The sequence below is a fragment of the Cnephaeus nilssonii genome (genome assembly GCF_951640355.1).
Source record: "Cnephaeus nilssonii genome assembly, chromosome: 16".
In the NCBI taxonomy this organism is placed as follows: domain Eukaryota; kingdom Metazoa; phylum Chordata; class Mammalia; order Chiroptera; family Vespertilionidae; genus Cnephaeus; species Cnephaeus nilssonii.
Genome location: NC_137087.1, coordinates 56,257,047 through 56,280,852, shown reverse-complemented (window position 1 = coordinate 56,280,852; position 23,806 = coordinate 56,257,047). Strand labels below are relative to the sequence as shown.

General features: G+C 36.9%; 1 protein-coding gene across 1 annotated transcript in view; it reads left to right on the top strand.

The window, feature by feature from the left end:
* Positions 1-23,806, top strand: part of CACUL1 (CDK2 associated cullin domain 1) — a 46,562-nt gene that overhangs the window by 8,063 nt on the left and 14,693 nt on the right. Inside the window, exons 2-6 of the mRNA XM_079793789.1 lie at positions 4,980-5,106; positions 5,989-6,091; positions 18,628-18,723; positions 20,743-20,845; positions 22,607-22,696. Coding sequence (XP_079649915.1) covers positions 4,980-5,106; positions 5,989-6,091; positions 18,628-18,723; positions 20,743-20,845; positions 22,607-22,696 — 519 coding nt within the window. The remainder of the gene's footprint in view (positions 1-4,979; positions 5,107-5,988; positions 6,092-18,627; positions 18,724-20,742; positions 20,846-22,606; positions 22,697-23,806) is intronic.

Genomic DNA, 23,806 nt, shown 5'->3' with positions numbered 1-23,806 from the left:
GGGTGTCAGATTTTGGAAATATTTGGGGACTAGACTCTACAAAATTTATGGGTCAAGGAGGGAGGGTGAAGACTCAAGATTGCTGGTTTGGATGACTGGGAGCTGGCACTACCTTTGACCTGAATGTGGGAGGAGTATAGGTAGGTCTGTGTGTGTGTGTGTGTGTCTCTTTAAAGATGTCTATGGACCATTAAGGAAGTGAGGATTAGTAGGCAATCAGTCAGTCTGAGCTTTCTCATTCTGTGCTTTAGAATATCGGAAATACTGAGATGAAAATTTAATTTCATTAGATTTATTTTTCCATTTCTGAGGATTTAAGATTCAGGAAACTCTTTGGACTTAAACCAAAACTTTGCTCTTATTAAAAGTTTGTAATTTGAAAACTCAAACTGTGAAAAGATACATAATTAAAATCAGTGGTTCCCTCCCCTGCCTCTTCCATTCCTGGACTTGTTACTCAGAGTCAATCACTTTTAATGCATTTAGTTGTTTCTTTTGATATTTATCCACTCATTTTAATGTGTTAATATTGTTATTCTTTAATTTATCACTTTTATATTACCTATTGACTTATCATTAAGGTGAGGATTTAGTTCTCACACACCTCATCTCTTCAGTTAATACCATAATTTTTGGTTCAGTCAATCGACCATATTTACTAGGTGTACTGGTTAATAATGGCGGATTTTGTAATCAAAGAAAACAATTTCAAGAGAAACATCGAAAGTGCTTTATTCAAAGTAATGTCCATCGCTAGCTACACATTTCCCCCATCTTTCAGGTAATTTGTGGATACTGTCCCAATACAACTTTTCTTGTTTTGAGGCAAATCATTCAGAGACCCAATTTTCCACTTCTTTGTACGTTTTGAAGTGCTGCTCAGAAAGTGCATGTGCCATTGATCGGAACAAGTGGTCATCTGAAGGAGCAAGGTCTGGTGAATACAGCGGGTGGGTTCATACTTCCCAGGCAAGATCTTCTAACGTGTCTTTAACTGGTTTTGAAGTGTGTGATGGTGCGTTACCACGAAGCAAAATTACTTTGCCATGTCTTCTGGAACATTCTGGTTGTTTCATGATCAAAGCATGGTTCAAATTGATTATTTGTGGTCAGTAGTGATCAGTATTAACAGTTTCACCTGGTTTTAGAAGCTCATAATACACCACACCTTTCTGATCCCACCAAACGCAGAGCATTGTCTTCCGAAGCGATTTGGCCTTGCAGTCGATGTTGATGGTCGACCTGGATCAACCCATGGTTTTGTGCACTTGGGATTCTCAAAATAAATCCACTTTTCATCGCCAGTCACAATTCGATGCAAAAAAAGATTTCCTTTTGTGCCGTTGAAGCAACATTTTACTGATGACTTTTCGGCTTTCCATTTGTCTTTCGCTCAGTTGATGTGGCACCCATTTTCCTTCCTTTAAAATCTTTCCCATTGCTTGTAAATGATCGGAAATTGTTTGCTAAGCAACATTTAATCTTTCAGCAAGTTGTTTTTGAGTTTGACACGCAACTTCATCCAAGAATGCTTGTAATTGTTGGTCTTCAAACTTTTTTGGTTGACCTGGACGTTCTTTGTCTTTCACATCAAAATCATCACTTTTAAAGTGTTTAAACCAATGTTCACAAGTATCTTGAGATGGATGGAGCATGTTCACCATAAGCTTCCTGAAGTATACGATAACTTTTTCTTCAAAATGAAGTAATGAGTTAAAACTTTCTGCAAATGCTTTTTTTGGGCACAAAATTCGACATTTTTAAGCGTAAAGATATCTATGATGTTAACACCTTCAGCAAATTTGCCATATGAAGTTTTGAAGCTTGCTGTCAATACAACAAAATAGCATACATATCAAATCACATATATATCAATATATGTGTAACTCCGTCTATTGAAAAAAATCCGCATTATTTACTGGTACACCTAGTACATTATGATTACTAGTATGTAAATAGTCACTCAAGGGCCAGGAGTATACTCAGATTACATGTTCTTTCACATAGAAAGAACTTTGGTATTAGTTGCCTTGTTTATACTTCCATGATTTTTGTTAAGCTCATCTTAAAAACGTTGCAACAGCTTCCTCAGATTCACCATATATCTGTCACTGGTGTTTTCGCAATGCTCAGTTAATCAGTATTTTCTTTTTGTCTGCTTGTGAAGCTGTTAGTCTTCCTGTTCCTATTTATTCTTTAGGGTCTCTGCACAGTTGCTACTCAGGGACTTCCCAAATAGTTACCTGATGTCTTCCTTTTTATTGGTGTATTCTGTGTGTATGTGTGTGTTGTATTTAGAACATATCTTCTGAGAAAATTTGTGTGTGGATAAGTTTGTATATATAAAAATGATGCTTTCACACTTGATTGATAGTATGTATATAGAAATCTTAATGGAAAATCTTTCTTCCTTGGACTTTTTAGTGTTGTTTCATTGACTTTAAGCTTGCAGTATTAGAATGGAGAGTTCAGATGCCATTTGACTTTTTTTTCCTTGAACATTTCTGGGATATCTATAGTAATAAAAGGGTAATATGCTAATTAGACCAGACGTCTTCCGGACATCCTTCCTGACAAAGCCGGGGCCAGAGGGAAGCCAGCCAGGGTGCCTGCGGGCAGCTGGAGGAGGGAAGCCGGTGCCGGTAGCCAGGGGAAGGAAGGCATACTCTTGCACGAATTTTCGTGCATCCGGCCTCTAGTTTTCTTGTATTTGTCAATATTTTTCTCCCTTTACATTTTCTCTATTTTCCCTTTTCTCTGGAATTATTACTGTTAGTCAGATGTTGATTTCCTGTTTTGATTCTCTAAGTTTGTTAATTAGTTTTTGCTTTGTTCTGGGAGAGTTTTATTTTCTTAATTATCTTTGTTTTTATCATATCAATTTTTGTTTGTTTTGATCTCTCCTGTCTGAGACTTTGCAAATCTTGATGATCTTTAGCTCTATTAATATTTAAAAGTGAAAAAGGCTAATTGGTAGTTCTGTGTTTGAGAGGGGCCTTTCCAAGTAAAAGTGAGGGCTTCTCTGCAGAACTGCTGCTGTGTGCAGGAAGTGCATGTCTTTTCTCTGGGATTGTTCAGTTTCCGTAAAGAAGGGTCTTCCATTTGAAGGGAGAATGATGGGGTGGGTTGGTGGAGCAGGAGAGAAAGTACATTTCGTCTGGCTGATGGCATTCTAGAATTAAAGAGAAGAGCAGGGTTAGATATTTGAGCATTTCTGGTGTTGACTTAAAATCCACAAACCCTGTGCGACAAACACACACACACACACACACACACACACACACACACACACCTCACCCCCACCCCCACCCCCACCCCTACCCCCACCCCCACCCCCATCCCTACCATGAATCTGTGTCTTAGAATTTCAAGCTTTTATCTTTCAGTTTTTGCACGAACAATACTTCTCTTTACTGTTTAGTCTTCCAGTCAATCTTTACCTCTCACCCACCAGCTCTGCCTTTAATTCACACTCATTGTATCCTGTCCTCAAGTCCTGAACTTCTCAGAGGCCTGCAGGACACCTATTAGTGCACTTAATGGTGTTTCTCCCTCAGCACACCTGCCTTGCGCTGCTACTTCAAAGTTAAACTTTCCTGGTCTTAATGCCATGGAAAGATTACTTGTTTTTAAATCTTGCAGGAAATCACAGAATTTTAAAACTATGGCAGACCTGCATGCTGTTAGTGTGGTTTATACCTGTGTCATCTCAACTGAGTAGATACTTCCGATTTGAATATTTTAGATAGGTTGGAGTTGGAGAATAATGGATGAGAAGCATCTTGAACCTCAGTGACTAATATTTAGAAATCATTGATGTGATAGAAAGAAGCTAGGTAAAGGCTTTGATTTGCCTGGTATCTCTGCCAGTAATCAGCCATGAACCCTTGGGGAAGTCAACCCCTGAGCTCCCCAGTTTCTGGTAAAACGATAAAATACTGGATGTAGTAGTTGTTAGCTCTGATCTTCTGAGGTAGTTCATAAGACATAAGGTGTCTTAGAGGTTTTGGGTAGTTCTTTTTAACACTAGCTTCATTTCATTGTTGTGAAATAGCTGTCACCTTGGATATCAAAGTTGTTAGGACATTTGTGATAAATGCTTTATTAAACCTGGAGTGAAGGAGTAAGCTAGCCAGGGAATGAGGTAAGCCTTCAGTGTAAGGCTCTAGTTCATTGATGCTTTTTTCTGTTGGGCTTATCCAAAGTGTAAGATAGCAAGAGCCCATCAGAGTTATAGAAATGTCTAGGAGGCACTAGTAAGTCTCTGCAGGTTTTCAGTAACTTCTTTTGTTACTATACTATAGTATTTAAAAAATGATTTTATTGATTTCAGAGAGGAAGGGAGAGGGAGAGAGATAGAAACATCAATGATGAGAGAGAATCATTGATCAGCTGCCTCCTGCACGCCCCCCACTGGGGATCGAGTTTACAACCCAGGCATATACCCTGACTGGGAATTGAACTGGGACCTCCCAGTTCATAGGTCAATGCTCAGCCACTGAGCCAAGCTGGCCGGGCATTACTGTAGAATGTGGACTTTAATTTTCATAGTCATGCTTAGGTAGATTTTACCAGGGGTGTTCCATAGCCTTATTGTGGTTCACAGATAGGACATCTTTTTACATCATTGACAGATGGGTATTTGAAGGTCAGTGCATGTTTGAGTGGCTCCACTGATAACGGAAGCTTACAGAAACCAGGAAGGGGAACCAGTGATATTTGCTTGTTTTGTTTTTATTTTTAAAGATGGACAGACTCATAGTAATTCCTTTTAAAATCATAATTAATGGTTTCTTAGAATCCCTGACCAGGCTGTTTTGGTGTTGTTTAGTTTTTTGAAATGGGATAGTAATTGATTTGTATTTAGGTGATAAAGTGTCAGTGTGAAATCTAAAAGGAATTTGACTGAGGATATAAAATTGCTCTAGTTCCTGTTTACATGTGGTAATAGTAATATTTATTTTACTTTTTACTTTTAGTAATGAATGTTATAACTATTGAAGATTATAAGAGCACATACTGGCCAAAATTGGATGGTGCCATAGATCAGCTTTTAACCCAGAGTCCTGGTGACTATATCCCCATATCCTATGAACAGATATACAGGTAAGTTGGATTTAATTCGCCTGGGTTTGAGAGGGTATATTGAAGTTCATGGCATCTTGAGTATGATAGTATGTATGCATATAACATATAATATATAACATATAAGATGAGGCTCTAAGTTATTTATATGTAACACACATGTGGATTGGAGGTTTGATTTATACTTTTTGCTTCAGACTTGGTTTTCAAATCAAGATAGTTAACTCCATCTCAGCCTGCCATCCGTGCCATATATAATGCAGAAACAATGGAGGTCAGCAAAAAAGGGCAAAAATATGTACTTTTAGTCTCACAGGGAGACTTTAGCTTAATCTGTCAATTTTTAGTGACACACAGTTCTAACTCTCTGGTTATTTTGTCTCCCAGCTCCTGGTAAACGGAAGCAGCAAATTAGTGAGGAACTGGGGTGGGTATGAGATCAGCCCAGTCACAAGAGGAGGAAGTGACAACTGAGTTGTTCCACACAAGTGAGGCACAAAGAGGTTACATTGCAAATGCTTTTGTGAGTTAGAAACTTTCTACCCATTACACTCTCTCTTCCTTATTTTGACAATCATTAAAATGAGAGAGAAGCTGGTCTATAAGTAGTTACCATAGTCAGACTCTCAGATTATCACCAAGTATTATTAGATTATCTAGTATTGATAAAATGTGCAGTAGAGTACTCATAAAGATTTATTTGTTGCTGTTGGTAATACCTCTCCCATCTGAACACTGATTGGAGCAGGGTAAATTTTTTATTTAAAAGTTGTGATTGGTCACTGTTTTTACGCCTGAATTGGTTATTTGACCAGTGGCTGTATATACAGAGTATGCTTTAACCTTAGGCTGAATTACATGCTTCATCATTAACCTAGTTTTTCTGTTTTGTTTCCCCCACAGTTGTGTGTATAAATGTGTATGCCAGCAGCACTCAGAACAGATGTATAGTGATCTGATTAAAAAGATAACTAATCACTTAGAGAGAGTCTCAAAGGAGCTGCAGGTAAAGAACTGATTGTATTGCTTTTTGCTTCCTTGGGATTTTCTGACTGGTTGGAATTAGCCTGTGTAATAAACCTCCGGAGGCTTGTTAATTTGAGTATGAGATAAATTTATAAACATTTTCTAGATGGATATTGACCAAAGCAGCTAATTTTGTAATAGGTTATTATTTTAAAATTTTGACATACATTGTGGAAATTTTTAGGTTGAATATATTTCAGACTTTAACTGATTCATTTATTACCATGTGACTATTTATTTAAAACCTTATTTTTTTTCCTGTGAACTTTAGTATTTGGTGGCATTTATAATATAAATGTGTATATGTTAATTTTTTTCTGAAACTTTCAAGAAATTGTCTATGAAGAGTGATTTGCCTACCAGTTTCTAAAATTTGCTAATTATGAACAACTGAAGTCAGAATTTTTTAAAAAAATATATATTTTATTGATTTTTTACAGAGAGGAAGGGAGAGGGATAGAGAGTCAGAAACATCGATGAGAGAGAAACATCGTTCAGCTGCCTCCTGCACACCCCCTACTAGGGATGTGCCCGCAACCAAGGTACATGCCCTTGACCGAAATCGAACCTGGGACCTTTCAGTCCGCAGGCCGACGCTCTATCCACTGAGCCAAACCGGCCAGGGCTGAAGTCAGAATTTTGTTGATAAACCCTCTTTAGACAAACATCATCCTGGCTGTAAAATCTGGGGCAAGTTGTAGAAAATACTCTGTTTAAGAAAACACTTGGCCTCTTGATCCCTCCAACATCTCTCTCTGCCTCAGTAAGTTTTCCAGTGCTTGAAGGTCAAGTACTATTTTTATGCCAGGGCCAGATCACATTTTAGTACTGGAGTAGAAGTAACATGATGTATAGGAAAGTCACTCAGCAATAAATTATGGATCCACACCACAGTTGGGAAGTACTCCAGCAATTCTGAAATAGCCACAGTTTCTAGAAAGTGCTGTGGTGTGCTTTGGGCTTAGATATTGTTCTTTACTTACCTGTGTGCTGAGTTATCTTAGTCTTATTTAGCCCAAACTGTTGTACTAAGTAGCTTTCTTTTTTTTTCTTAATTATAGCCAGAGCATTGTTTATCACAGCCAAATATATACTTTTCCTGTTGTTAGTGTAAAGTGTTTTCTTCATCTTTTTGCCACTAAATACAAGATCTTTATTCATTTAACAAATATATTTAGTACCTAGGTATTATATATATAAATTGTAGATGAAACCCCTGATCTGTGCATTATAGCTTTGAAAGGTTTACCTACTAATTCTTTTTTTTTTTTTTGCTTTAAATAATTTTATATTTTTCAGTTACAGTTGACATACACTATTATATTAATTTCAGTCATACAACCTAGGGAATAGACATTATATAACTTACGAAGTGATCACCCTTATAAATCTAGTACTGATCTGGCACCATACATAGTTATTACAATATTATTGACTATATTCCCTGTGCTGTGTTTTACATTCTCATAACTATTCTGTAATTACCAATTTGTACTTAATGCCTTCATCCTTTTCACCCATCATCCCCAACCCCCTCCTCTCTGGCAACTGTCAAAATGTTCTCTCTGTGACTCTGTTTCTGTTATGCTTGTTCATTTAATTTGTTTTTTAGATCTATTTTGTTTGTCCTAAGTATTGCTACCCCAGCTTTTTTTTGTTTCCATTTCCTTGAAATATCTTTTTCCATCCCTTTTGAAGTGAGTCTCTTGTAGACAGCATATGTAAGGGTCTTGTTTGTTATCTATTCAGCCTCCATAGATTTTTTTGATTGGAGCATTTAGCCTATTTGCATTAAAGTAATTGTTGATAGATATGTATTTATTGCCATTTTATTATTCATATTTTTTATATTCTTTCTTCATCTTCTTAAAGAAGACCCTTTAAAATTTCTTGTGATACTGGTTTGGTGGTGATGAACTCCGTTAGCTTTTTCTTGTCTGGGAAACTATCTGTCCTTTGATTTTAAAGGATAGCTTTGCTGGGTAATCTTGGTTGTAGGTCTTTGCTTTTCATCCCTTTGAATATTTTGTGCCAATCCCTTTTGTTCTGCAAAGTTCCTGTTGAGATATCAGCTGTCAGTCTTATGGGAGCTCTCTTGTAGATAACTAACTGCTTTTCTCTTGCTGCTTTTAAGATTCTCTCTTTGTCTTTAACTTTTGGCGTTATAATTATGATGTCTCTTGGTGTGGGCCTCTTTGGTTTATCTTGTTTGGGACTCTCTGTGCTTCCTATACTTGTATGTGTATTTCCTTCACCAGGTTAGGGGAGTTTTTCATCATGATTTTTTCACATAAGTTTTCAATGTCATGCTCTCTTCTCCTTCCTGCATCCCCATCATGCAAATATTGATATGCTTGAAGTTGTCCCAGAGGCTCCTTATACTATCTACTTTTTTGGATTTTTTTTTTCTTTTATCCTGATTGGGTGTTTTCTGTTTCCTTATCTTCCAAATCTCTGATTTGATCCACTGTTGATTATCTGTAATGTATTTTTTATTTCAGTTAGTGTATTCTTTATTTCTGACTGGTTCTTTATGTTTTCTTTTTTTTGTTTTTATGTTTTTTATCTTTATTGCAGTTCTTACTAGGTTCATTGACCATCCTTATAACCAGTGTTTTTGAACTTTGCATCTAGTAGATTGCTTGTATACATTTTGTTTAGTTTTTTCCCCCTGGAATTTTGTTTTGTTTTGTTTTTTCATTTGGGTCATGTTTCTTTGTTTCCTTATTTTGGCTGACTCCCTGGGTTTGTTTCTATGTATTAGGTAGACTTGCTATGTCTTCTGTGCTTAGTAGTGTGGCTTTATATAGTAGTTGTCCTGTAAGGTTTAGTAGCACAGCCTCCCTAGTCACCTGAGCTGGGCACTCCAAGTCCCCTGCCTCCCTTCCCCTTTCCCCGTACACTATGTACACTTTCCTATTGAAGTTAAGCCTTGATTGCTGTTGGCATCTCAGTGGGAGGGCTTTACCCTTGGGCTGGATTGGCTACGAGGACTGGCTATAACCACCATGGAGGATCAGCTGTGCAGGGCTCAAACCCATGGAGCTTCACTAGGGCTCTGTTGCCTGTTGTGTCCACCCTTTGAGTGTGTCCCTTGTGGAGGAGGTTGGGAGGTGGTCTGAAGCTGTCCATCAGTTGTGCTGGTTCTGGGGCTTCCTGGTAGGTTCAGGCCAAGGTCATATGCCACTTGTGCCCTGCCTGGGGCCACCTGGCATGAGCTACAAAGTGATCTCCAGATGGCTGCTTGTGCTTGGCTCGGAAGTGCTAAGGAGAGATCAAGCTGCAAACCAAGGCCAACTTCCACTAGTGCCGGGGCTGGGCCCACTTACGAGAGGTATTTGGCTTGCCGAGGCCAGGTGCTGCTTGTTTGAGAAATTTTAGGAAAGTCTGCAGCATGTGCCAAGACAGGCTGTTTGCATGGAATAGCCACTGGAAACAGTGGTTTCTTTTGCCTCTACTTTTCCTCCCTTCCTTCTCCGAAGAGGGGACATTCAACTTGTCGGTTAGGGTAGCCCAACTTTTAACTTGACTATTCCTGATAAGGTTTAATTAATCACCTTCTCCTTTTTGCTTCTGTATTACTTTATTTGTATTGCTACTATAGTCCTTAGTTTAGCACTTTGGCATATATTTAGTTATCAAGCAGGATGTCACCTTTGCCACACTGAGCTTCTTGAGGGTAAGAATCCTGACTTTATACTTTTCCCTTGGTCTGTTTTAGTTTTGAGCCAAGTTAAGAACTCATTGATAAGTGTATTAGTCATAATACTATTGACCAAATGCTTCTAATTCTCCTCCTTCTGGATACATGATAAGAGTACTTCTCTATCCCATTGAATTTAAACTTGGCCAACTAACTTACTTTGTCTATGAATTGTGAGTGAAGTACGTACCCCAAAATCTGAAGCCTTTGAGTTTGGCTGTGCAATTTTCCATGATTCCTTAACCTCCCAAGTGTTCTAGTTGGTAGAGTCACTCTTAACCTGAATCTCTGAGTAAGTCTGACATGGAGCAGACCTTCAAGATGGGCATGTAACATGAGTGAGAAAGAAAGATTTGCTATACATTTTCTCTTCATTTTTTAGTTCATTTAAAATTTTTATTTTAATTGAGGTATAAGTCACATGTCCTGACATTCACCTTTTTTGTTTTGTAAAGTAAGTTTTTATTGATTTTAGAGAGAGAGAAAGAGAGAGGGAAAGAGAGAGAAACATTCATATGAGAAAGAAATACTGATTGGCTGCCTCCTGCACACCCTCTACCAGGGATCGAACCTGCAACTTGGGCATAGGCCTTGATTGGGAATTGAACCTCAGCCTCTTGGTGCATGGGACGACTCACCCAGCTGAGCCACATCAGCCAGGACACATTCACCTTTTTAAAGTGTACAATCAGTCAGTGTTAGTTTTTAATATAGTCACAAAGTTGTGCATCCATCACCACTAATTTCAGAACATTTTAGTCACCCCAGACCAGTGGTCGGCAAACTCATTAGTCAACAGAGCCAAATATCAACAGTACAACGATTGAAATTTCTTTTGAGAGCCACATTTTTAAACTTAAACTTCTTCTAACGCCACTTCTTCAAAATAGACTCGCCCAGGCTGTGGTATTTTGTGGAAGAGCCACACTCAAGGGGCCAAAGAGCCGCATGTGGCTCGCGAGCCGCAGTTTGCCAACCACGGCCCCAGACTAACAGCCCAGTACTCATTAGCAGTCACTCCCTATTCTTTCCTCCATAGCCACTGACTACCACTAATCTACTTTCTGTCTCTGTGGATTTGCCTATTCTGGACATTTCATAGAAAAGGAATTAGACAATATGTGGCCTTTTGTGTCTGGCTTAATTAACTTTTCAAGGTTCATTCATGTTTATGGCATGATTAATACTTCATTTCTCTTTATGGCTGAATAACATTCCATTATATAGTTACTAGAGGCCCGATGCACGAAATTCATGCAAGGGGGCTTGGCCCCCGCCGCCACAGTGGCCCCCTCTGCCTCATCCCCGCCCGCTGCGGCTTCCAGAAGGTCGTCCGGAAGGATGTCTGGTCTAATTAGCATATTAAGCTTTTATTATTATAAATACCACATCTTGTTTATCCAGGCTATGTTATTTTAAGTCACTGAGATTTTGGGGGTTGTTTTTGATTGACATAATACATATTTGAATTTACAATATTTAGAATATCTTGTTTTACCTAACTACCATTTGGGTAATTGAATTTGATGAATATAACTAACATACTGCACTCTTAAAACTGTCTTAAATGACACTTCCACGTTTTTATTATTTTTGTATACATCTGCATTTGGAAGTCACTAGAGCAGTTGTGAGACATACTCTCCCCATATAATGTTGATAAATCTATGGTATATGTTAATGCATTTTATTGAATTGAGACTATATTTTTACTTTTACCAAATAAAAATGTTCTGATGTTTTGATCTAGTAGCTTTATAGTTAGGAATCCACTAGCAACAGTTTGTCAGTAGTTTGGATTTAACACTGTACATTACCCCCAATAAACAGTGTTCAGAGATTTGGTTTCCCGGCCGGGATAGTAACATTCAAATGTTAGGAATAGCACCAGTAGGACCAACCTGAGTTCAGGACCCTGAGGAGGACAGACTACAATGACAGGTGGAAAAGGAAAACGTTGAAATTTTTATTCTCAAATAGGGCTGAATTTAGAATAGTTTAAATGAGTATTTGTCAACTATTTTAATGAAAAAGAAGTTAACTAATTACATGTTAACCTTTCATTTAATAAAAAAAAATGGAGTATTTTTATGTTTAAAGATAAATATATCTTGATTGAATTAAATATAATTTGATTCTCAAACCAGTTTATTATTTATTATATTAATGGAAATTAATAGAAAAATAAACCACAATCAGTCAGTATTAGTTATCTTTGATTCACTCTTCAGAGACACCTCCAAATTGCCAACAAACTGAGCCAGATTCTCTAGGTGTTTAAAATCAGAGCAAGGGTTGCTTTGCTATTTGTGTTTTGTCCGGTGGGTGGCAGCATAACTCAACTTGTCTTGTATATTTTTTTAAGGCTATAATATTTATACCTGTTGAACTAAAAAGTATTTTTAAAAACGTTCATTTCCGCAAATATGGTATTTATGCCTTTCCAGAGTGAGGGAGATTTTAGATAATAAGAAAGTTGCCTGTTATCCTTTTTACATAGATTTCTAGTAAAATAAACATTGTTGCCAACACTTCACATGCATGTTCTACTGAAATTTTTTTCTGAGTAAGTTATTTGGAGATCTATTTATTAATCCAAACTAGAACTTAAAGCAGTTGTTACAGCAAAGTTATTCTTGTCTCAAAATTTGCCAATGAGACACCCTGTAAGTTTACTATCCTTTTTTGAAGGAAGGGACGGTGTTTTCTCCTCATAGGCTTAACATAATGCCAGATCCCAAGAAGAAGTCTACAAAAGTACTTACTAGTTGATAAACGGCATTTGTTAGCTTTACAGCTGAGATTACTAGAACTATCTACTTGGTTAGTTCAAACAGCATCCTGAACTCAGAAAATGAAATTTGGGATGAGCAAGAGAGTCAGATCACTTAAATAAAGAACAGTTATTTGCTGTTGTTTATTGTCACAGTGAACCCAATACAATTATGAGTTGTGCTCTTTTTAAAACTTTTTGTTTTGAGACAGTTATGTTCTTAAATTGGAAAAGATATAAGGAAAAAGTTTTCTTTAAAAAATAAGCAAATAGGGTTAAGGTAGTAGATTTCGCCAAGTGTTAAGAAATGAAGTACATAGGAAAGTGAGAAGTTATCCTAGTCCACCTGACTTCTTTGGATATTTTCTATATTAAGTAATCCTTGGGCCTTTTGTAACCTCTCTATGTCATCTAGCCAGTCAGTTTAAAAACTAGGATTAGAACCTAGATTTATCTCATTGTTATATGGATAAGCTGAAGGAATCCTGGATTACAGAGGCTAGACTTTAATTCAGTTTACTGTTTAAGTATTTGGAAAACGAGGCAAGTCTTATTTTAGAAATAAATGAGGGAGAAATGTCCATATCATACTGGTAGCAATAATAGGAGCAGTTAACTTTGAGAGTCAGGAGAGAAGTGTCTTCTGGACTCCCTTTGACTTCTTTATTGTTACCTTTAATTAGAAACTCATTCTTACAAATTACCTGAGGAGCATCTAATATGTATATTATAGCTTAAGGCTCCTGTGGTTCATTTACCTTCTATAGAATTTGCCATTTTTTGGATAGTCTACTATGGAAACTGTCTTCACAGCAGGAATGAGAATGGAATGTCAGATGTATCTGGGAGGGAATTCATTTTTATGTAGCATCTTTGTCAGGCCTCAGGTGTAATTTATGTTGCTTCTGGAGCCTTGACACGTCTGTCCATTGGCAGAATGCTCTTGTTCTGGAAAGTCATGGAATAAGCCAGTTAGATTAAAAGCATATTACACATTGTTTTGCTAAAGTTAGTCATGTAGAGGCAGATTTTTAAAAAAGGAATTTCTAATTTGACTCAGAAAATTATATTAAGGATCCTTGAGAGAGCAATCAGGTTCATTTGTGTGTCCAAAATGCCAAAGTCATATTTGGTAATATAGGAATGAATGCTAAAAGATTTAAAATAAAATTTGAGAATTTTTAGCATTTCCATTTGACAAAAAAACAACAACCTTCAATTTGCTGAAATTCCCCACCTTTTTATGCATGATGTATATACCTTTTCTGCCAGGTCATTACGTATATCAATCAGAGTTAATTTATAGACAGTTACAGTTTGTGGGCATCTTTGTATATCAATCAGAGTTAATTTATAGATAGTTACAGTTTGTGGGCATCTTTGCATCTAGGCTTTGTTGACTCTTTAATTCTTGACATTGGGTTATAGTTTCTTGATTTTTTGATGTTTTTTTTTTCTTTTTTTAAATATAATTTTATTGATTTCAGAGAGAGTAAGGGAGAGAGAGAGAGAGAGAGAGAGAGAGAGAGAGAGAGAGAAGCATCCATGATGAGACAGAATCATGGATCAGCTGCCTCCTGCATGTCCCCTACTGGGGATTGAACCTACAACCCGGGCATGTGCCCTTGACCGGAATCGAACCCAGGGCCCTTCAGTCCATAGGCTGACGCTCTATCCATGAGCCAAAACCGGCTAGGGCGATTTTTCGGTGTTTCTTAATTTTTGGTAACTGACCTTTGCTGGTGACAGGCGGGCTGGAGAGTTACCTCCAGCAGTAGACAGTTTTTGCCTTAGATCAGAGAAGGGTCACCAGGTGTAGGTGGGTCACGTGACCTCTTCACTTCAGCAAATGACTTTGGCTTTGTATCTGAGCAGGGTCCAGGGTACTTGCGGCTTTTGTTTATGTCTTCCATTGGCAGCTAACCACCACCTTTTCAGCTCCAGTAGGTGCAGAGCGTGCATGGGCTTCTTCAGGTACTTTGCCCCACCCTCAAACCTTGGCACCTCTGTGCCACAGAGGGCGGCTCTCACATCTCTTTCACTGCCTTCCATCTTCTCCCAAAGACCCAGTGGAAACCCATGGGAAAGAGCTGGCGACTAGGTGGGGACTGCCCTTGTGTGAGGCTCTGGAGGATTCTGTGCTGTTAGCTCACACTTGGCCTTTAATGATTCATTCAACTGCTATGGTTTTCTTGCCAGCTTTTATGGCTGCCATCACCGAAGGAGAAGCAGTTCGGATATTCTTTCTTTCCTTAGAGGAGCTTGTCACTCTTTAGAATTCATTTCAGTTGGTTGGGCATATGGAAAATACAGAGACTTCAGGTCAAAAGATAGATTAGTAGATTAACAAGACTTTTTTTTTAATATAATCATAAGTGTGGGACTGATGTTCTCATGAATTTCTGCATTCTAAGTGGAGGAGGCACTTCACTGTTCCATTTTAATAACTTTATAATCACTGAATTTGGTAAGTCAAAAAATGGTTAAATTTACAGAAAAAATTCACTTATAGTCTTAATACTAATGTTGAAATGTTAGTGTATCATATTTTTACTGTTTTCAGTATAATTGGCAGCTAAATTGTCACTATTGCCATGCAGTCAATGCCTTGTGTTGCATGGTGATTACTGCTCAACCTTTTCTTGAATTCTCTAGACTGCCTTCCCTTAGAGCTCCTCTTTCCTTTGAAGTGGACATTTCTAAATGCTGAACAGCTGCCAGAGCAGCTGTTTAAAGAATCCCCTGAAGTTCTCATTAAAAATATACCTTCTGGAAAGTTTCTGTGTCAGGAGTTTGGAGTGTGGCAAAGGATTCAGTCATTTACAAGTTCTTCAGGCGATTTGGAGAGCTGAGAGCTGCAGTCTTTGAGAGTCACTGGGCTATTGAAGAACCATTGATCCCGAAGCTGGTCTTGCTCTTAAGCACGAAGTGGTGCCATCTTATGTTTAAATATAAGACTGTGTTGTTGCTGAAGCTACTCACATTTGTACCCCTTAAGTGCTCTGGGCTAGAACTATCCAGGCAAACCTGGGTAATACAAACAGCAAATCACATTTTAAGAATCTAATGAAGTGGGACTGATGAAATAGACAATGGTGTGTCGAGACAGTTATTAAAATTATGTTGTAGAAATATACTTGACCTGGTAAATGATGATATGTAGCTGAGTGATAAAAGCAGATTACAAAATAATGGAATTCCATATTTGTTACATGCACTGACACAAGAATAGAAGAACACGTTAATGGTAGTTTTCTACCCGATGTTAGTAGTGGTTATTTTCCTATGATTGCATTTTTAACTTTTAAAAATTTTAGTGAGCGTGCATTACTTCTGTAAAGATAGATGTTAGTGCCCTTGTAGTGTTTGTTAGATCCTTCCCTCCCACCCTTACTCTTCCCTATTTCATTTTAACATGGAAAAGTCATTATTTAAAGAAAACAGGAATGTTTTTGTGAACACAAAAGCACATATTCCTAATTTTTCCTGTATCATTTTGGTGGGATGGGGATGGGGTGTAGGTAAAGAAGAGATATAAATAAGAAACTGTGGCCCTAACTGGTTTGGCTCAGTGGCTAGAGCGTCGGCCTGCGGACTGAAAGGTCCCAGTTTGATTCCGGTCAAGGGCATGTACCTTGGTTATGGGCACATCCCCAGTAGGAGGTGTGCAGGAGGCAGGCAGCTGATCGATGTTTCTAACTCTCTATCCCTCTCCCTTCCTCTCTGTAAAATATCAATAAAATATATATTAAAAAAAAAAGAAAAGAAATTGTGGAACTTGTTTGCATTTTACATCAGCCGTGTCCAATTCAGTAGCCTCTAGCCATATGTAACAAGAATGTAAAGAGTTCCTGAGACCAAAATATGTGAGAACCACTAGGATAAAACCGTTTCCAAGGTACATTTTTAGAACAATTGCAGATCCATGTGATTGTATATTAGCATTTGTGTGAAAAGGGGTACAAATGGGATACTTGTTTTTTTGTATATACATAAAATTCTTCTGGAAGGATATAAAGGAATTATGTGTTGGTTCAGTGAGGAAGGAGTGAAAGGTAAACTCTAAACCTTTTTGAACTCATTTGAATTTTAAACCAGATGACTATATTACTCATTAAAACAAATTTTAAAACATTCCTCCTACCAGCCAGATTATACATTTCAGGGAATCTAGGTCTGTTATGAAAAGTTGGAGCAAGTTTACAGTAGCAGTTATTTTTCTGGCAGCTTGCTTTTTCTTGTTTGAGAAGAAAATGAAGCTTGCTTGTTTCAAGGGTAAAAAGTTTCATTTAATGTCCAAGCCAAATATATTCATGTTGAAATAATGTAAATCAAATAGGTAGCAATTTTCCCAGTGGGGCCCAGAGTATACTGAATTTAAGTTTTAAGGACGAACAATTTGATTAGTTTTTAAAAATAGTTTTTTTTCTAGGTTCCTAGTAAAGAGATTAAATTTATTTTAGGAGATTGTTATAATTTATAGTCCTGTCATTTAAAAGGTTTTGAATAAGTGCTGCATGAAATGTGGAAGCTAAGTAAATGTTCTGACATTTGATTCAGTACAAAAAGTGCTTTTTATTACTCATAACCTTTGGGGATTCTTGAAAAGAATAGCTAAGGAATTCAATTTTATTTATTCTGTCTGCTATTAAGTATGCCTTTTGATCAGTGTTCATGCTTTTAACTTTGAAATAGATAAAGTGTCCTTTCATGGAAAGGGAAAATTGTTTTAATGCAAAAACTCTTCAGATTCTTTTTCCAAATAATACTTTTAAAATTTATTTCTTTGAATACTGAAATACCATTTCTAGAGTTCTTTGAAGCACTTTAGAGAAAGATACCGCATGTGTTTCTGTTCATTAGTTATAGTTAAAAGTTTGCCCATAATGTAGGACCATTTCCCCAATTTCTTTAGTTAATAAGGAATGCTTTTAATAATGTTAATGGGTTTTTATGAAGTACTTGACAAATGGGTAGTTAATTCATTAAGTTTACTTACTAGTTGCATATGCATATATAATATTTGCACATGCAAATATATATGCATGTAATATTTACACAGTATTTTCTTTGAATCTAAGCACATCTTAGAAATAGCACAATTAGTATTTTTTAATTTTATATGTATGGAAATTAAAATTCAGAGTACTAAATGCATTGTGTAATGTCATACAGCCTTGTTACAAGTAAAATAATTTAGATTTTAAAAAGGCTAGATTAGATTTCAACCAGTTAAGTAAAGCTTTACTTAGATTTAAGTAAAGCTCTGTTCTTGCAAGACATGCCTTTATGTATACCTACTATGTTCCAGGCTCTGTGGTCAGCACTGGAGATGTAAAGATAAGACATAAATCTTGCCCTCCAAGGACTTGAAGTTTAGGGACATTGGGAGAAGTGAATAAGTGTGATGGTGCCTTGTTGAGAGGCCATATATCCCAGATATTTATGAGGAAGTGATAAATCTTGAAGGATAAATAGAAGTAGCCAGGTGAATCTGTTGAGCGGGTGGTGTTAAAGACTTTGTTCAAGTAGAAAATACTCAAGGAAGCCTGACAGTATACGGATACCTGGTAACTGCTAGCAGTTCCGTATGTTTGCTGTGCTGGGCTGTGCATGAGGAAGAGCAAAATATGAATGGAAAGAGGTAAACAGTGTGCCCTAAATTGGAAATGTGAACTTTTTTCTGAAGGTTTTAGGAATGTAAGTAGATGGAAGGACTCAGATTGACCAAAGTTTGAGACTAAGCTCTTGGGCTTGTTAACTGTGGGACCATAGTCAAGGGACTAAATATTTTGAGCCCCAGTTGCTTCATATGTAAAGTGGAAATAACATGCAATTTGCAGACAGTTAGGAAGACTAAGAAAATGTTGAAAAGGCACTAGTGTGCAGCAGACGTTTAAGTACGCCATAATGGAAGCTGAATTAGAAGGAGATCCCTTACGTGTTCTAAGCTTGTAAGAAGAGCCCTTTGCATTTTGGATTGTGACAGGTCTTTAAACCTGGCTTCCCAGAACGGTCACATTTCTGTTCTTTCTCACAGGCCAGCCCTCCAGATCTCTATATTGAAAGGTTTAATATAGCTCTTGGACAGTATATGGGAGCATTGCAGAGCATTGTGCCTCTTTTCATATATATGGTAAGTTAGAGCTTGGTTTACTGGTCCGAGTATTGGGAGTGAAGCATGTTCTATTTTTCTTTTACTATATATTATGGTAGAAATAGAAAATAATCTATTTTAGGAATGTTTGATAGTGTTGGCATAGAAGAATTTTCCGTTTTAAAATTACATAAATAATATTGCTGTTTAGACAATTAGGCATTAATATCAGTAACTACCCAATTAGCATTTATTTTATTTCTGCCATATGCAAGATATTGTTCTTGGAAAATAAAGATGTATAAGAAAGATTTCTTATCCTCAGAAAAAAGAGAATGAATACATGTATCTAAAATCATGAATGCCAAGTAAGTCATTCTATAAAAAAATAGAACAATAAAATTTGCTTCCATTCTGATGATCTCTCTCATTTGGAAAATTATGCCTTGAGTATAATTTGTAGTCTGTTGACTCTGTTGATTAGTCCTTCCCCCCCTTTAAATATTTAAAGTTATAGAATCTTAATGTTAGTGTTCCTATTGAATGGAGGGGCTCACTATCCCAATGGAGTAAAATCATTATCCCAATTCCTCTTTGTTTATTAGAGTTAAGGAATGGGATGTTTAGGTTGATCCTATATTCTATAGCATAGAGATTGCATGTTTTATACCAGTCTTCAAAATTATTTATTCTCCATAAGATATACTTTACTGAAAAAAACACACACACAAAACCCACCACAAATGAACAACTAGAAAAAAACACACAAAACAGAACACTGGGAGAAATGTCTATGATCAGCAGGGACCATTATTTAAGTAATTTATTGAAGATAATTACAGTTGAAAAATAAGCAGTTAAAAATAACGACATGTCCATGTTATTTTAGAGAAAAATCTTCCCCAAGAGACATTAGGTGAAAAAGCAAGATACAAAGCAGTGTGTAATATTTTTCCATTAGCAAGTGTTTTCTTCTTTATTAGGGAAAAAAAGCACATCCACATATTACGTAAGCAGTATTTTAGAAAGATTATACAAAAGTGTCCCTACTGTAGGATAGGACCTTTGGGAATGGGACAGAGGGTCTGCTGTGGGACAGTTCTTTTTATTGTGTAACCTTTTGCATGGTTTTAATTTTTAACCATGTGCTTATTATTTTATAATTTTTTAAAGAGAAAAATAAAACTTGTGTTAAGAATTGAGAGAATCAGCACGTTGTTAACGTTCCTCTGCATTTTCCATTCCTACACATTGAGTTAACATTTACACATGAACAAATTCAATCTTTTTAGACTCGCCAGTCATTCTTATTAGGATGCTTCTGGCTGCTAGAAATAGAAGGCCTGGTTCAAAGTGATTTAAATAAGGGAAAGAATTAGCTCTTGTAATGAAATCCAGATATAAGGCAGTCTCTAGGGTTGGCTGAATCTGTGGTTTAAGTGTCACCAAGGACTCAGGTTCTTTTTTCTTTCTTTGGTACACAACATCTTGGAACACACCATGTTCTCCTCATGGTGGTAAGATGACTGTAAGATACTTTTCACTCGAGCCTGGGTTTCTCTCAGTTATTGGGCTATCTTGGGTCATGTGTCTATCTTTGAACCAGAGACCATCTCTAAGGAATGCCATAGGCTGAATGGCTTAGACTAAGCATTGAATGGAGCGTATGTTGGGGAGTCAACAGTGCATGTTCAATACCTGCTTTCAGCCTAGATCACTAATAAATGGGGACCTTTCAAAAGGCATATTAAGTGCTTGTCACACAGTGTGTTTCCCTGTGTCTGTACATCATCTCTGTCTAGGTCATGTCAGGTATCTCCCATGTTCTTTTGGAGGTGTATAGTTCATTGCATTTCATCTTTATGTGCTTTTAACCCCATGCCAGAAAGACGTATAAGTAGGGCAGGGCTTTCTTTTTGTTGTTTGATGTTGCATTTTTATGTTTTGCTTGATGCTTTTATGAGTTGTTTCCTAAAATAATTTATTTTTAGTGTTTCAGTTTTAGACTGATCATTTCCCCTAATGATGCACTGAAAAATAATTTATTTTCCCTTTCAGAATAAGTTTTACATCGAAACAAAACTTAACAGAGACTTAAAAGATGACCTTATAAAGCTGTTTACGGAACATGTTGCAGAAAAGCACATTTACAGCCTAATGCGTAAGTAATTTAGCTTACAGGGGTGAGATAACACTAGCAATGATATACATAATTTTTTGATCAGAGAGCACTGGCACAGCAGAAAGTGTTGAAGCCCAGTTCTATAGAGAGAGGCATGAGGAATTGAAAATGTGAGTTGAAGGTCACCCAGTGAGCTGGGAGCTGCTTGACCCTGTTACTGGACAGTGCCTTCATATCTGGCCTAACACTTGCTACCTTTCCCCCTTGTGACAATGGAGTAAATATTATCAAGGGGTTCACCCCTAACTTTGTTACTGGTAACTCTAGAAGGAGCTTGGTGTGATATCTTTGAGGTGCACAGAATCCTCTCTGATTTTTACTCTTTAGTGCAAAAACCCTTCCCTCATCTGGCTCTATCATATTTTTTAATTAAAAAAATATATATTTTTATTGATTTTAGAGATGAAGGGAGAAAGATAGATAGATACATGAATGATGAGAGAAAATCATTAATTGGCCACCTCCTGCACATCCCCCATTGGGGATCAAGCCCATGACCCAGGCATGTACCCTGACTGGGAATTGAACTGTGACCTCCTGGTTCATAGGTCAATGCTCAACCACTGAGCCACTCTGGCCAGGCTAGAATTTCCGTTTTAAATATTATATTTTGAAAATATTTCCTATAGTGCTTAAATTAACATTTGTCTCTTTAAAGTTTATCTATGCCATTCAAAATTATAACTGTCTACTGATGATAAAATCCGAAGGATAAACTTGAACAATGCACCTTTGGCCTTCATAGAAATGCAGTGTAACTCACATTGTATGTTTGAAACTGTGAGGTCATTGTTGGCCAAGTGAGATGGCTTTTCCATTTAAAAAAAGGCAAGAACAGAAGGCAACCGCTTGTCCACTTTTACAACCCTGGCATACAATAAAATTATGCCATGTTTTATGAAGTATTTTGGTTAGTAAATTGCAGGTCTTTGACAAATTAAAAATGAACTGTTCTGTGTCATGAGTATCTTTCGTATCCACTAAATAATGGAATTCATTTGTGTCTGTTAATTATATTACCTAGAAGAATTATTTCTATCCATTTAAAAATGTTCTAATAAAACCTTTGTCCTGCAGTGGATAACCTGAAAGAAAACTGACTCTGTTGTCACGTTCATGGTTCTGTGGTTACTAGAGTCATGAAAGTGAGAAGGATGAGCGAGTGTGATCTCTCTTGCTATTACCTTTAGTTAAAAAAAAAAAAAAAAAGTACATACAGCTGTAGCATTTGGGGAAGTCAGACTGACTCAGAAAGTCAGTCTGACTCTATGATTGCAGTTACTGAAATTACCAATAATATGCCTTTTAGGAAAATTCCAAGAGCCTCAACTATGGTGATTTGGGGGAAAGAGAAATGATTGAGAGAATTACAGAACATTTCATCCCCCAAGTGTACATTTTTTGAATCAGGAACATAATGGGAAGCACTTTCAGCTTCCTCACTAAGTACCATGAATACCAGTGCTTTTAGAAAGGTTTACTTGTTTCAGAACCTCCATGAGTTGAATAATTTCCATTAGTATTTCAACAGACCTGTACATATTTACTTGTTAGATCGAGCTCTGTTGCATTGGATTTAAAAACAATCTTCAGTGTGTGAACTCTCGGGTTGTCCTCTTGGGCCGTTCATTTCTTGCACTTGTTTACTCTTCCATCTTTGGGAGAAACAGTAATAGAAAGAGAAACCTTGACAATAAGTGTTACATCATTTTTATATCCCATTTTGTCTTTTTATTTCAGCTTTACTTTTAGAAGCCCAGTCAACACCATTTCAGGTCACACCTTCAACCATGGCAAATATTGTGAAAGGCCTGTACACTCTCCGACCAGGTAACCCCATGCATCATTTCTTTTGGGGTTGGACTTGTTTGTTTGTGGTATAGTTCCCTGCCTCTCCAGCAGGACAGTGTTGTTTCTCCCTGTGTTTTCTGAGGCCTAATGGTATTTGGATTGTTCTGGCAAAAAATACTGAGTAGATACTCATCATTGTGAAATGTAAACAAACGACTCCATTGCAGTTATCTCTATTCTAGTGAAAGCCAATGGAGATACAAGAAATAATTTGTAGGAGACACTTGAGATAAAATTGACTCTCCTGTCTGGCATTAATCTTTGTCTTTTTTTGTTAGGGAGTTTCTCCTTCACTTCTGTCCCACACTACAGATATTATGCATAGACATATAAATTCGTAACTCCATCTTCTTTGGACTCTTACGTAACTTGCCAGCAATCAGTTGGGGGGTTCTAGAATGGATTCCCCTGGGGAAAGGGGGACTACTTTAATTACCTTTCTGTGAAACTCTTTTGTCATTTGAGGATTCAATGAAATAAGACTTGATCTAAATTGCTTAACATAGTACCTGATAATATAATAAGCATACTAACATGAACTGTTATTACTATTCAGTTGGATTCAGTGGTTATATTAATTGGTGGCTTGATTGTTTGCTTAATTTAAAAGATATGTCAGAATTTAGCTTGCTAAAAATGGAAACTTTCTGAAAATTGTACTAGAGGTGGAGTATGATGTCAAATACTTTTTTCTACATTAAACAGTATTCAAATTTAATGTTACTTAAATTTGACCAGGTCTTGCTCCATTCTTCATAAATTTTAAACAAATTATTTGTATACAGTACTTATATAAAGTAGCAAAAATATATTATTTTATATGTCCAATAAATTGATGTTTTTCTTTTTGTAGTTTCTCAGAATTTTGACTTTCATTTTACTAAATGTGATGAAATGGCTCATGGATTTGTCCTTTAGTACTAGGTTATGAATGATTTGTTTTATTTTAGTCTGGAAGGCATCCAAGTGCAGTTGGACAAATTTCTAAATTACACCTCCTAAGTAGGGTGCTTTGTCATAAAAGCTCTGGCTTTTATCATGAGTAACAAGTTGCAGAATGAAAGTAATCACTATGGGTAGGAAGACTCA